The sequence below is a fragment of the Sceloporus undulatus genome, chromosome 4, assembly GCF_019175285.1.
Source record: "Sceloporus undulatus isolate JIND9_A2432 ecotype Alabama chromosome 4, SceUnd_v1.1, whole genome shotgun sequence".
In the NCBI taxonomy this organism is placed as follows: Eukaryota; Metazoa; Chordata; class Lepidosauria; order Squamata; family Phrynosomatidae; genus Sceloporus; species Sceloporus undulatus.
This window is the reverse complement of record NC_056525.1, coordinates 246,743,354-246,757,970: the sequence shown is the minus strand read 5'-3', so window position 1 is coordinate 246,757,970 and position 14,617 is coordinate 246,743,354. Positions and strand designations below refer to the sequence as shown.

At 41.2% G+C, this 14,617-nt stretch overlaps 1 protein-coding gene across 2 annotated transcripts in view; it reads right to left on the bottom strand.

Annotated features, from left to right (window-relative positions):
• Positions 1-14,617, bottom strand: part of LOC121929579 (adhesion G protein-coupled receptor B1-like) — a 222,386-nt gene that overhangs the window by 35,166 nt on the left and 172,603 nt on the right. Inside the window, exons 15-16 of one of the 2 annotated variants that reach the window (XM_042465272.1) lie at positions 12,583-12,668; positions 4,691-4,789 (exon numbers count right to left, since the gene is read on the bottom strand). In XM_042465272.1, coding sequence (XP_042321206.1) covers positions 4,691-4,789; positions 12,583-12,668 — 185 coding nt within the window. The remainder of the gene's footprint in view (positions 1-4,690; positions 4,790-12,582; positions 12,669-14,617) is intronic. The other variant, XM_042465273.1, reaches the window with a different exon arrangement.

Sequence of the window (14,617 nt, the reverse complement as noted above, 5' to 3'; positions counted from 1 at the left end):
GTTTTGGGGGGAGTTGAGTCCTAACTCTGTTTTATGGCTGCTCTTTGCACCACTGAGTTGTATGTGAGTGTTCACAGTGAAGTATGTATGTTGGGATAGTGTGCAACATGGGGAGATCTCTGTTAAAACTTGGAATTGCTCTGAAGGAGCAGATTCTGAAAGCAATGGATCCATCAGATGCCTCTGAAAACTGGAGAAAGGGGCTGTTACCAGTATCTCCCAGCTTTAGTGCTCTTAATTCAAAAATGTCAGACTAGATGAAAGTCCTAAAGATGGTATGAAATGGAAACAAGAGGAAAAAGTGAAAGGAGGTCATAGTCAGTGAGCTGGTGTATTATGGCGGAAGCTTGAAGAGAGGGCAGGAGAGGGTTTCATTACACAGAGATCATCAGGGGAGAGATGTGAGAAGCTTTTAGGGAACCCTGAAGTTGATAAAGGGGGCTGGTGGAAAGGAGGAAAGGGAAGCATATGAAAAGACAGTGCATTTAGCAAAGGTCTTTGGAAGAGTACCATGGGGATGAGGCAGGAAAAAAGACCAACAAGGGGGAAGTTAGATTGCTCTAGGGCACAATCAAGCAGAAAAGTGTTCCAGCTGAAAGCATCAAGAAGAAAGGGGAGGTGTCTCATGCGTTTAAAAAGCAGCAGACCGATTGAGGGAGAGGTGTGAAAGGAGAAGGAACTTGAGAAATCAGAGATGATCCCCAAGTTTGGATGTGTCTGAAATGCAGAAAGATTACAGTATGAACAGCACTGGCATAGAGAGGTATGCCAGGGTTTTGGCAGAAGAATGAGAAGCTTAGTTAGGAGCACTATATGCAATTGAATATGATCAAAGGACTTGTTGGAAGGCATTTTAGTGCACAGGTATGGAATTAAACAGAAAAGTACTGCAGTCCTTATAGAAATGTGCCCCATGTCCCTCTGAGCCCTTGCGATTTAATACAAGGCAAGTGGCTGGTGTGCCTGTTGCAGTGCTATTTTACTGGCTGCTCTGTTTGTCTAGAATTCAACTGGTGTCATATACATGTAAGTTGCTGTTGTGTGCCTTCAGATCATTTTTGATTTAGGCAAACCTCTCATGAGGTTTTCTGGGACTGAGAGTAGGATTCTGTGGTTCAGTGGAGAAGTGAACCCTGATCTTCAGTATCGTAGTCCAATGCTCAAACTACTACACCATACGAGTGCTACATGTATAATTTCCCTTAAATAGGAAGATGCACTTTTTTGGCATCTGAGCAATAGATCTATTCAGTTCTGCAGGTGCAACCATTTCATACAGGCCAGAATCCTGCTCTAAGTCACAACAAGAGTAGATCATCTTGAGTTAATCACGATTAAATAATGATTCAATCACCATTCAACAACTGGTTGAAGAAGTCTACTCCAGTTGGGGCTAACCAACAGGATTCCAGCCATATGGTGGCACATTATTGGTTGGTGCACAAGTACTTGTCAGTGCAGCATTTGACTAATATTGCAGAAAGAGCTGCTGCACAACAGAGCAATAGTCAGGGAAGTTGGCAAATACACAAACAGTTGCATAATGTTGGCATTCAGGAGAAGAGTGATGTAGAGGAACTATATAGGATCAAGGTTGCTTATTATGATCCATTTTATATCCTATCTGGTATCCATGTACCAAAATACATGCTGTATTGTCTGATAGGAAGGATGCTATTCAGGATAAATACTTGCTTTCCTAAAGAATATTACTGAACCATGGTACTATCTTGAATGTGGCCCCATCTCATCTTATTTTGAAAGGTAAGAGGGGACAGGTGTGGTTAATACTTGGGTGGGAGACATTCAGGGGAGATGAGGGATTTCCACGGAGGAATGCAGAACAATCCTGCCTGGGATCCTGGAGAGCTATTAGTGCCATTCAGAACTGACCTTTCTTGGCTAGGTGGACGAGGGTCCATCTCGGTAGAAGAAAGCTTCCTTTATGGCAGCCCTATGCCTAGCTTCAGCTAGCTATCCAAAATTACAAATATTCATAACTCATAATTATGAACCAATCATTGTTATTTATATGGTTCAGAATTAGGGATGCCAGATGGGATGCAAAATAGGGATCTTGTAACTTTAATCTTGTATAAATCCCTTAGGTTGGCAGGAGCAGCTCCAAGATAACAGCCCTTTCCCATCATCTGCCAATTGATGCTTTTAGCTAGACTTTAGTGGGTGGGTTATATATACTCAGCCACTTTCCAAATTTTGTAACTTGGAGTGTAACTTCAAAAGGCATGTCAATTATCTGTGCGTCATGCAGCCTGGCTTGGTATATATATATATATATATATATATATATATACTAAAAATAATGGATAGAAGATTGATTCATTGGTTTTGTAACCACTTGCTTCACTGATTGCAAGTAGTTGCAAAATCAATCAACTGAATCTCTATCAATTTTATTTTTTAAAAAGCACGAAGGCAGCTCTGAGGGTGGGGGGGGGGGATGGTGGATCTACTAAAAACTGAGGAGAGTGGTAAACACCCTTTTGCCATTAGCCCTCCACTCGAATGATGCAATTCAGATCCATCGTTCCCACTTGTCAAACATGTTTCAGAATCGATTCTTTTCAAAAGACCACTAGGAAACAAGTGTCTGAAGAAACTGTTATTTTTGCATTTGCCTCACTTTATCGTGACAGAAATCAATCAAAGTAGGATCGGAACTGGTTTCACATGGGAACGACAGTGATATAGCCAAATCTGTGATTTGCTTTAAATCATAGTGGGAACGTGCCCCTAGAGTATTCTGGCCATAAAGCTGCCCTGGATTCTCCCGTTACATCTGCACTCCTGAGAGGTGCTGGACAGCTGTCTACATGAGCATCCCACTATGCTGTCTGGTGTTGCCGCTGCTTGTGTGAGATGCTCCTTCTGAAGTAAAAAAACAAGTCACCCAGAATTAATTACATGGCTGTGTGTCTCACTGTGACTTCAGAGGGAGTGATTGTTGCCAGTGGCAGCAATAGTGGGTGGCACAGCAGGATGGGCATGTAAACATTGTGGAGGTAAGTTTTTCAAATTCAACTTAATGGAGGGATGGCCCAAATTCAATGCAGAACTGGCCCTTCCCCATTAAGACAGTCCACATTTGAACTGGGGCTTTAGCTCTGCATCATGTGGACAGGGCAACATTAGGGTGGGGGGGGGGGGAATCAGTGTAAATTACCTTGGTCACAATCGGCAGTATTGTTTTTTGGTGTTTTGGGAATGTCCCTAGGCAAACACATTCCACATTTCCCCATAACTTTAATCCAAACAGATTGAGAAACAGGAAGATTTATTGGGGTAATGCTCAGTCAAGCAGACAAAGGTACTTGTCTGTACTTATCTTTCAACTTGATTTTTTAGCCACAGCTGCTTCCTCCTAACATGGCTCTTGTGTCCTTGATGGAGAGCAGGGGAGAGGGATATAGGCTGCATTACATAAATAATCTGATTTGACATCACTTGAATTGCCATGGATCTATGTGTAGATGCATCCATCAAGGCATCAGCAACAAGAACAGTGCTTGGAACTTGTCTGCCTTCCCAGCTCTACTCTCTATCAGGGAGGTGATGGCCACGTTGAGAGGGAAAGACTGCAGTAGACATTTGAAATCTAAAAAGTAAAAGAAGAGAGGCACCTTTGTCTGGTCTGCCTTAGTATAACAGTATCTTGATCAGGTTCTCAATCTGTTTGGGATTAAAGTTATGGGGAAATTTAGATTTGCTTCCCCTGGGGGGGTCCAGGGGAAATTATAACAGTTACAGTTACAAGAGCTCCATCCTGCATCCAGTCTGCAAGCCTAAACAGAAGATAAAAGATGGTTCTTCAGAAGCATGGAGAATGATTTTTGACCAAAATCTATTTTAATTAAAGATAATCTATTAAAATATGGACCTTTTCTTCAGAGTAGGAACTATAGGCAGCTAGGGAGACAGTCAAGTTAATGAGAAATGGTCACTTGAAATGACAAGATCAGGGTTAGAATCCCGTAAGTATCTTACAAATGTGTATGGCTTCCTACAGTTCAACACTTGTGCCTGATGGGCCACACTAAGTTCAAAGTTGCAGAAGTAGAGATGCATATGCGGTATCATCGTGCATGGTTTCACATTGTACATTGATGTTCGCACAGACTGAATTGTATATTTGTTTGCATGTTTGTTGCTTTGGTTCTGTTGTGCAATGTTACCATGCAACACACGTTTTGCAAAGAATAAGTAATGTGCAATGCTGAGATTTAAAGCACTCAACACCAATGTAGTATCTTGGTGAAAACAAAACTCTTAAGTACCCTGGAAATGTTGCAGAAAAATTATCTTATTTTCTGCTTCTTTTACTCATGAAAGAAAACTTTTGGGACCTAAACTGGAGAACACTAGATGGTTAAAAAAATTGAATAGGCCTATTGCCTTCCATTGAAATATCTCAGAACTTAATATTGAAATCGCTTTCCAAGTTTATGTGACTGTGTGTGTAGAATTTCAAAGTGTGGCAGGAAAACTAGGAAAGTTAGCCATCTGAATATGGACTAAGGGGAGGACAGAGGAAAGCCAAGGAGCTGGGTGGGCAGAAGTAACCAAACTGGGTGCAAAAAAGGAGCATGGAAGAGGAGACTTGTAACTAAAAGAAAGAAATAATAATTTTTAAAAAGGAGAAAGAAAAGAAGTTGAAATTAGAGGAACTAACATGGCGTTACTGGTGGCTGTGGCCGAAACTTCACCGGAAGAAACCACTCCACACTTGGAACATTTGAGCGTGATGCCGTAAAGAGGCACTGCCATCTGACTGCAATTAAAATTAAAAGACTGAAACGAAACAAAACACTTTGCTCGTGAACACAAATGAAAGGGAAAGGGAAAAGAAAAGAAGGAAGGGAGGGGAGAAGAATATTAAGCAAAAACGGGGTTTTTTTTGGGGAGGTAGGGAAGCTGAATAAAATAAAATCAGAACCAACAACACCCATAGCTTGAAAGAGAGGAGAGAAGGATACAAAATAACAGAAAGTGGGGAGTTGACACTCTCATCTACATCAATCCAGATGTGGAGGACCATGAGCTCATCTCCCAGCCACCCCAAAGAATTGAACAGCTGTGTCAAATGTCAGCAGGACTGGATGGAACTGTGCTGGGAAAAAAAATCAGCTAATGACAGTCTGCATTTTGGGGTTGTGGTATCATAATATTACCTTCTATACTATCTTCCTCATCTGGACTGTTAAGCTTTGATCACTGGGGCCTTGCCTGCAAATCCATAAGACCCATTTCCCCCTTGTTCTGGCATTAACCTGTTCAGATGATGCACAGCCCAAACTCTGGTTGTGGTATGAACTGTCCAAATGACATCTGGCACATTCCACACCTTAACCGTGATATGACATCCTTAAATCAGTTTAAATAATATACCTCTTGCTCTGGATCTTTGACTCCTTTCATATGCCATGGTGGCTGTCTGCATGGGCATCCTGCTGACATGCCTGTCATGTCCACCACCTCCATGGGTCTCTTGTTCTGAGGTCAGAACGAGCTGATTGTTGCCAGGCATTTCATTCTGACCCAAGAATGAAGTGGTCTGCAGTGGTGGCAGATGCTCTGGGCAACTCTGCAGGATGCCCATACAGACAGTTGCCACAGCCCAGGAATGGAGGGCCAGGTAATCAGAACAAGTCAGGACAGCTTTGGGACCAGGATATTCCAGCCTGGCCTCCTGAGAAACATCAGCAAGAACTATGGTGTGGTACAGACTGCCCAAAAAGGGCACCCTGCCGGCACCTGTTTTTCCACCAGAGGGAAGCCTCAGCTGCCAAATTGTGAGGCTTCTCGCTGGTGGAAAAAGAAGCCGCATAAAGCGGGTTCTTTTGAAGCTGCAGCGGCAGCGTAACAAGTGCGCCACTCATTAGATAAGTGACGTGTGGATGTCGTGTGGCACTTACATAACAATGGCAGTGCCCATGTATACAGGGCACCACCATTGTTACGCCCTCCTCAGGTGTGAGGGTTGCAGGGCATGTGGGCGCTACGTCCTCAGCCAACCCTTAGCACGTGACGAGGGCGCCTAAAAGGCCTGTATATTATGTTCACAAATGTTTTTTGTGGGTTTTTCGAGCTATGTGGCCATGTTCTAGAAGAGTTTGTTCCTGACATTTTGCCAACAACTGGTGAAACGTCAGGAACAAACTCTTCTAGAACATGGCCATGAAAAACCCAGCAAAAAACAACAACAACAACAACAACTATGGATGCCAGCCATGAAAGCCTTTGACTTCACATCAGTGGGAACATTAGCACTGAATGGACAATCTGAAAGAGCCACCAGTAAGTGAGAAGCCTACAGCCATTGCTATTAACACTCGCAATTCTCTTGTTCGTTTGAGGAATCTTTACTTGATGTCATCATACCGTATTTTCTATGAGAACTCATGGAGAATGCCGACATGTTAAGTGAATAACTGATTGGCCTTGGTGTGGTGAACAGTTCTTTTCAAACAACACAAAATAGACATTTGTTAGGAGAACATGCAGGTGGTGCATAGTGATGGCACACTCATCTTATATGTGGAGGTGGTATATGTGGAGTAGGTAACACATACTCCCATTATCACTTTCTTCCTTTTTACCCTGTTTTTCTCCTTCTCTAATGAGATGTCCTTTGGTGCAGGTCATTTCCACTTCTGATCCAGCAACAAATAAGAATGTTATTGTTCTGAATCCATCGATAGTCTTCACTAGAATAAACCTATTGACTCAAGAGGATTTACTGATGTGATGAATCATTATTCAGTGATTAATTGTATGTGTCTATTCTAGTTGGGACTAACCAATAGGATCCAAGCTATTATAACTCTTACTGAAACAAGATAGATAGGTAGATAGCAAGGAAAGAAAAGGCCATTTTCTTCCATGTTAGACTGGAAACATGTGTTTTTACAATAAGAGTGCAACTAGTATTATCAGCTTTTCATGATGCCTTTGGATGGATGAATGGATAGCTAAGTAATAGATAGGTAGATATGTAGATAGATAGGTATGCATGAGGTTTATTTTTCACATTTCAGAATTCCCTGTGAAGACTTTGCAAAAGGTTTCCTTCATGGAAAATATACTGACGATGCAGAACAAACAAACAACACCCACCTTCTAATAATTTTATTCACTGCAGAGTAAACTTTGGTTTTTTTTTTCAATTTTGCATGACAGAAGGATTATTATTATTATTATTATTATTATTATTATTATTATTATTATTATTATTATTTAAATAGAATTGGAAGTGGTATGATTGACATTCATTGCATATTCTTTTCTGGTGCATAAGCCCATATCTTTTCATTATTAGAAATGATGCTCAACGTGAAACTAAATGTTAAATACTTGTGCTGCAAGCAACCGGAAAATATTATTGTGTTCAACTCTTGCTTGTGGGCATCCTGGAGACAAGCTGAGAACTAAGATTAAAACTGAAATGGGAAATTTGAAATAATCCAGCAAGCTTTATCATTATTTTTTGGCCTGTTGTTATCTTTGGTCAAACACATTTTGCAAGATTTTTTTTGTGTGCTTTTCAGGATATGTGGCTGTGTTTGGGAAGAATTTATTCCTGCATTTCGCCTTCATCTGCGGCTGGCATCTTCAGAAGGTGGTGGCATGGAAGTGAGTGAGGCATATATACTGTGTAACCCTTGGTTTGGAGGAAGTGATTTACATAATAATCTGTGTGTTGGTCTGTTGTTGAATGGCAAGGCCTCAGGGTGGGAGGATTTGAGGGAGGATGTGTGTGTCCCACAAATCTTGCAAGGCTTCAAAAACCTGCAATGCATATTTGGCCAGAAATTATGATGGAGACTATGCTTAGAGCCAAAGGCAAAGTTCTGCTGTTTAGTTATGGTACATTTCAGCTGGAAATAATAGGGCCACCCTGAAAGTTGTTACCCAAGGGTTTTTTTTAAAACTCATTTATGGTGAGGGGACAAAGAAGGGGACAATTGCTGTCTTTTCCTCCTCATTTTTTGGCCACTGTCAATGCTGTTTTTGCACAAAATGGCGATTTTTGTGTAGAATATGTCTTGAACTGCAAGAAGTAGCACCCACCTAGGGGTCTCTTTTCCAGGGTGTCCTGACATTTAAGAACCCCATTTAAAATCATTTTTGGATATTTTTAATTACTTTTTTATCTTTAATTCTGATTCTAAGAAAAAATTGCAGTTGTATTCAGCCATGAAGATGGCAGGCACTCTGTTTGCTTTGACACCACATTATAGTTTACCGTTGCAGGTCCTTGACAATGGAATGAATTATACAGTGTGCCCACGTCATATGCAGGTGCCTTTTATGTGGCTTTCAGCTTAATGGAAAGCCACACAACAGGAAATGAATGACATGTGCGCCGCACCGCACATCATGCACAAGCCCCATTCTATCCAATGGGGCTTGAGCATATGCGCTATTTGCCTTACGCAGGGGGTCTGGAACAGATTCCCTGCATATGGCACGGGCGCACTATAACTTTTTGTCATTTAAAAAAGAAAATGCATCAGATTACCTCCTCACTACAAATCTATCCAATGTATTTGCATTTGAATCCATTGCAGGTATTCCTTTTCCAACACAGTTCCAAAAAAACCCCAGGCTGAATGCAGCCAGCAAATTGACACAGTCTTTCATCTTCCATGTCCCTTCTGCATTCATAACAAATAACACATTTCAAACAGGTAAAGAGACTGATCAACCCCTTCAACATGGAGAGCACATCTTTAAAACCATTTCACATGCAAGCAAAGAAATTAACAGAAAAGGAAAGGGGGAAAAGATATGAAAAGTGATGCCCCACATTTCCCTCAGTGTTTTCATTTTCAAAGTACATTCAGCACCACTGAGAACCAGCTAGGGAAGGAATTGATAGAAAGACTGTCCTGTTTTAGCAAGGCAATAAATGGAAACTGACCAGTTTTCAGGCTGTGTGGTTTGATATAGGATCCATGTGGACTGCAGATATGCATAATGCCTCACATGAAGGATGAGCAGAGAGTGACTTAGTTCTGTTTCTTCTTCTTCTTATAACTTTGTGAGGAGCCTGTTCTCTGAATCCCACTTTATCTGCCTCCCAATTTCAATCCAGAAATTCTGGAAATAATTTTGGGATATTTTCATTCTTGGTGGAGCACTTCTCCAGAACAGACAATGGCCAAAAGGTTTTGTAAGAGTTCTGGCTGTACTGATTATGAACCGTATCCATACAATAATCCATATCCATACAAATCCTTTTGCCCTGGTCTTGAGAATTTCTGGAACTAGACACAACTATTTAAACCAAATGCTAGGGGTGTTTCCCTCCTGCCTTGGGAGTTTCTGAGACAGGCAGGAACACATTCCTCTATATGCATCCCCACATATTCCTCCCATTGTTCCTGCGCCGTCCCACTCAGGACATGTTCCACTTACCAGACAGAACATGTTTTCTATACCCTCTTTTCTTTTAGGTCATAGTCCTGAAGTGGTGTAGCACTGTGACTGTACAGTACAAGGAACATGGATACTGGGGAACAGCATTGGAGAGGTGTTGAGATCATGGAAGGGATGACAAGAAGGGAAGGAAACCTCACCCACTCCATAGCTGACCATATCTCAAACAGGAAAAAAAGAGTGGGCAACTCTTCATAATATTTAAAACAAGACTGGTTGTGGGAGCAGAAACAACCATTATAACCAGTAGAATCATAGAATCATAGAATAATAGAGTTGGAAGAGACCGCAAGGGCCATCCAGTCCAACCCCATTCTGCCATGCAGGAAATCCAAGTCAAAGCATCCCCGACAGATGGCCATCCAGCCTCTGTTTAAAGACCTCTAAGGAAGGAAGGAAATCCAGAATGAGAATAGCCCATCATTTACTGGAACTATTGGCCCATCTGGAGTAGGAATGGAAAGAATACTTGAACATACTCACAAACTGATCGAAACATGTGTTTTTTGAGTTTTATGCAACACTGATGAGAGGAATCCTGGGCTGATGAAATTTTCACAGTTTAAGACTTATTCTGCACAAAATTCACACATGGACTTTTCTACAGAAAACAGCATTTTCTGCATGGAAAATAATATTTCAACACAGAAGCATTTCAATTCCCGCACAAGAAATGCTTTTTTTTCTGCCCAGAAAATGTTCTAATTGGAGATTTAGTCTGTATAAAATTTGACATGCAAACAAAACAGCATTTTTTGCATGGAAACTAACACTTCAATGCAGAGTATTAATTCCTGTGCAGCAAACGTTTTCTGCCCAGAAAATGATGTAATTTTGGATTTATTCTGTATAATATTCACACTTGATTGATTTGCATAGAAAACACTATTTTTCTGTGCAGGAAATAGCATTTTCAGTACAGGAGTTAATATTTCTGCACTGAAATGTTATTTTTGATTCAGAAAAGACTGCTTTCTGCACAAAATATGCTGCTTTATGTGGTAAAGCACAAGGTATGAAGTTTGCACATAAATCAAAACCTGAGTGGTTTTCTAAGACGTTCTCACAGCAGGAAGAAAATTAATGAATTAGTCATTACTATTTTTTGTGTAGAAATTTAGTGAAAATTACATCCCTAATCTGGAGGAACCCTGTGCCTGTATTTGGACAGGGCAAAGTTTCATAAAACTAAGACAGAGGTTGCATCTGCACTGCAGAAATAATACAAGTTGACACCGTTTTAACTACCATGGTTCAAGGCTATGGAGTTCTGGGTGTTGTAATGTGGTGCATACCAGAGCTCTCTGAGAGAGAAGGCTAAATATCTCACAAGACTTCTAAAGCAATGAGCCATGGCAGTTAAAGAGGTGCCAAGCTGCATTATTTCTTCAGTGCAAATGCAGCTAGAGTTTCTTTCCAACCTGAGTTTGGCAGGAATCCCATGCCCTGCTTTGCTGTTCACAACAAACATCCCAGCAGGTTTTCTTAGAATCTTGATTTTGGAGGTGGAGCTGGCAAGAGGAAAAAGGGCATGGGTGCTGCATGGGTGCTTTTGGCTATTGGTGCTCCCAAAGGAAGAGTGACATTGGAGAAACAAACTGCTTAGAGCTGGTAGATTTTGTCTGTTTTTTCTCTCTCACCATTTCTGACCTATTCTAGAAAACATGCAACCACCAGCATAACACACAAATAGGATCCTCTGACTCAGTTCCAGAAATGACTTATCCCTCATCCTTCTTGGGTGACATTTCCAAAGGAGAGTAGCACATTCTTCAAATGTTTGAAGGACATTGATGTGGGTTGGGTAGCAGCAGAGGCCATGTGCTGCAGTGGAGTCTTTGGAACATGCACAGCGTAGTTTAGCCACATGAGACTTCTTGTGTGCAGAATAGATTGCAAAATCCAGCTCTACTACTTGGCCTTCCTTTCATTGGAGATGGCAAGGAGAAAAGCCCGAAGCTTCAACATGTACAGCACCTATGGGCAACTGTGGGGTGCCAGGTGCCAATTCCCCCAAACCCCTCCTCACACAGCCTGCACCAACGGAGCAAATACCCTTATTTTCCTCTACATTCCCTCTGAAAATGGAGACAGGGAGTGAAATCATACAACTTCCCATCACCATTTTGAGAGGGACTACAGAGGAAAATTGGTTTTGGGAAGTAGCGGATGTCTTTGTGAGTGGGAAAGAAGCATCTTCTTTTGTTTGAAGGACTTTCTGTATGGCTTTAGGGCAAAGGTTCCCTGAAAAACTGCATCCATTTTTTAAAAAGAAATCATTAGGGGGCTTAACAACCTTGGGAGACTGTTGAGGAGCTTCCCAAGCCAAAAATGTGGGGTCCAGCCCCCACTCCTGGGTGCGACATGCTCAGCAAGCCTACATGCATCTGTTGCCCACTGCAGAGTACTTTCACAAAATGGCGAGAAAAGTCAAGGTGGAACTCTTCCTGTTGCCATTTTGAGAGTGACTGCAGAACAAAAAATAAATATTTTGAGGGTAGTATGGAGATTTGGGGTAATTCTGGGGGTTGGAACATTTTGGTATGTTTGCATGAGTTGAAAGAACTTTCTGGGTGCATTTAAAGCAAAAACAATGTCCCCAAATTGTGCCATTTCATTCAAAAATTATGGGTTTCTGGGGCTTTGGGGAACTAGTGAGGGGCTTCAGGGGCCACAAAAATATGGCCACATATTGTCCAGCTGCTTCTAAATCCTAGTGTTATTTCCAACTAAAGTAGAGCAATTGATTTCATTGCTTTTACCTCCATATAGACTCACTAGTCAACTATTTATTCAATGTGTGCATTTTTTTTCAGGGACAGGAAACATAATTTCTTCTAGATCTGTTCCTTTCTTGATCCTAAGCTGGCATGATATGACTTGCTGTGAATTCACACTGAATCCCTTCAAGTGCAATGACACATTTATGCTCCTTTAACAAACCACACAAGGGTGAAAAATCTCTTTCTTCTCCATCACACATGGCTGAATTCACCCTTCCTTTCCAATTGACTTTTCCAGACAGTCATTCATATTTTCTTCCTCCTCCCCTGCCTGGTTAGCAAGTGTGACTTTTTAATTTCTGGTTTCACTCATTAGAGGAATGATTGATATAAGGCATACCCTGCCCGTTCCTTCAGTTTCTTATCTGTTATTCCATCTTTGGATACAAGTTTGTTAAACACCAGAATACCAATAACCATGTTCACCTGTTGGAAAAGAAACAACAACAAACAGGTTTGATTTGAAGCCTAATGAGGACAAATTCAGCAACATAGCCATGTATTAATAAAGATGTAAACTATATTCATAAAGTTTTTTGTGGGATTTTGGGTCTATGTGGCCATGTTCTAAAAGAGTTTATTCCTGACATTTCACCTGCATCTATGACTGGCATCTTCATAAAATGGCATTCTCTGAAGATGCCAGCCACAGATGCAGGTGAAGCATGGCCACATAATTTGAAAAACCCACAAAAAAGTAAGGGTACTGGCCATGAAAGCCTTTGACTTCACATATATTCACAAAATTTCTGATCTTCAGTGAGAAAAAAACATGGGTAAGATCCTGTACTAGAAACGTAGCCATGATGATGTGGCTATGATCTGTCTCCCCACCTGATGCCCAAAAACCACCTTAACATTCAACCAGTTAGTCTAAATTATTATTATTATTATTATTATTATTATTATTATTATTATTATTATTATTAATTAAACTTTATTTCTAAAGCGCTGTAATTATACATAGTCTAAGGGACAGAACTCTCTGGTGCTGAAGGATGATGGGTCCAGCCCTTTCCAGACAGAATTAGAATCATAGAGTTGGAAGAGACCACAAGGACCATCCAGTCCAATTTCCTCCCATGTTATGAAGACACCAACAAAACAAGTCTGTCAGTACCCTGCAGGGCTTTTAACTTGCAGGAATGTAATTGGAGGACACACTGTTTTGAAATAGTTTATCTGGAATGGTGCCAGGGTGCATGACCGTAAATGTAGTCCTAGATTCATTTACTGACATGCTACATTCTGGCCCCCTTCTTGGATAGAAGCAGAAAATATCAGAAGCTTGGATGGTTTGAGCCAACCTATAGCTACCCACCCCAAAGACTATTGGACTATCTGGCCCCCTCCCTGGACTCAAATGCCTTTGAACAGGGTTTTTAGTGACTTTTAAAGGGAATGCAGAGAAGCAGACCTTAGCATCCTTGACAAAAGAGACAGACCAGTTCTCATGCAGAGGGGCTGGTTGTCTTATGCCAATTATTATGCCTTGCAACTCTCCTGAAAATTTGGTTGGATTCCAAGGTCTGTTTTTCCCACACACCAAATGTTCATCATGCAAAAGGCACTGGGACTCTGAACCTGCAGTGGAAACAATCTAGGTCTCTTTGACCTTGGTTGGAGTCCCGTTGCCAGTTCAGATTTGCCATTAACCTCTCTTAAGTGAAGCTTAACTAGCTAGCAGAGGGAGTGGAGAGCTGGTAGGGAAAGATCGATGGAGTAACTAATATAAAATGATGTACATTTTAGCTCATTTTTTTCTCACCCAAATGAAAGGATTGAAAAATGAATTAAAAATCTGAAAGCAATCTCCCGCAATGCATGTCTCGCTATCATAGCAATAGCAAGTACATTTCTATACAGCTTGTCAGTACACTTATGCACTCCCTAAATGATTTGCAATGTGTAATCCAGTTGTCCCCAACAAGCTGGGTACTCATTTGAGCAACCTATGGAAGGATGCAAGGCTGAGTGGACCTTGGAGCCCTGCCTGAGGTCAAACTCACAACCTTGTGGCTGCAGTATAGGCATTTAACCACTGCGCCACCAGGGCAGTATGGGTAACTTGCATGTGGAATGGGCCAATTCCACCCCTCTCCTTGCAACCCTACCTGGTTCCACACATCCCATAGAAAGTCTAAAGAACTCAATATTCCTCTGCCAAATGGCATCTCAAAATGTAGCCATTTTGAGATGGACTGCAGAGGGAAATAGGTATTTGTAGTAATATGAGAGTTCTGGCATGCCAAAAGAAATGGGGTATTTTCACATGTTTTCATGCATTTTGGAGGTCCTCTGTGTTGGTTTGGGGAAAAAATTGCCCAACATTCATGTTGATTTTTTTTTTTAAATCTTGTGTCGGTTGAGAAATT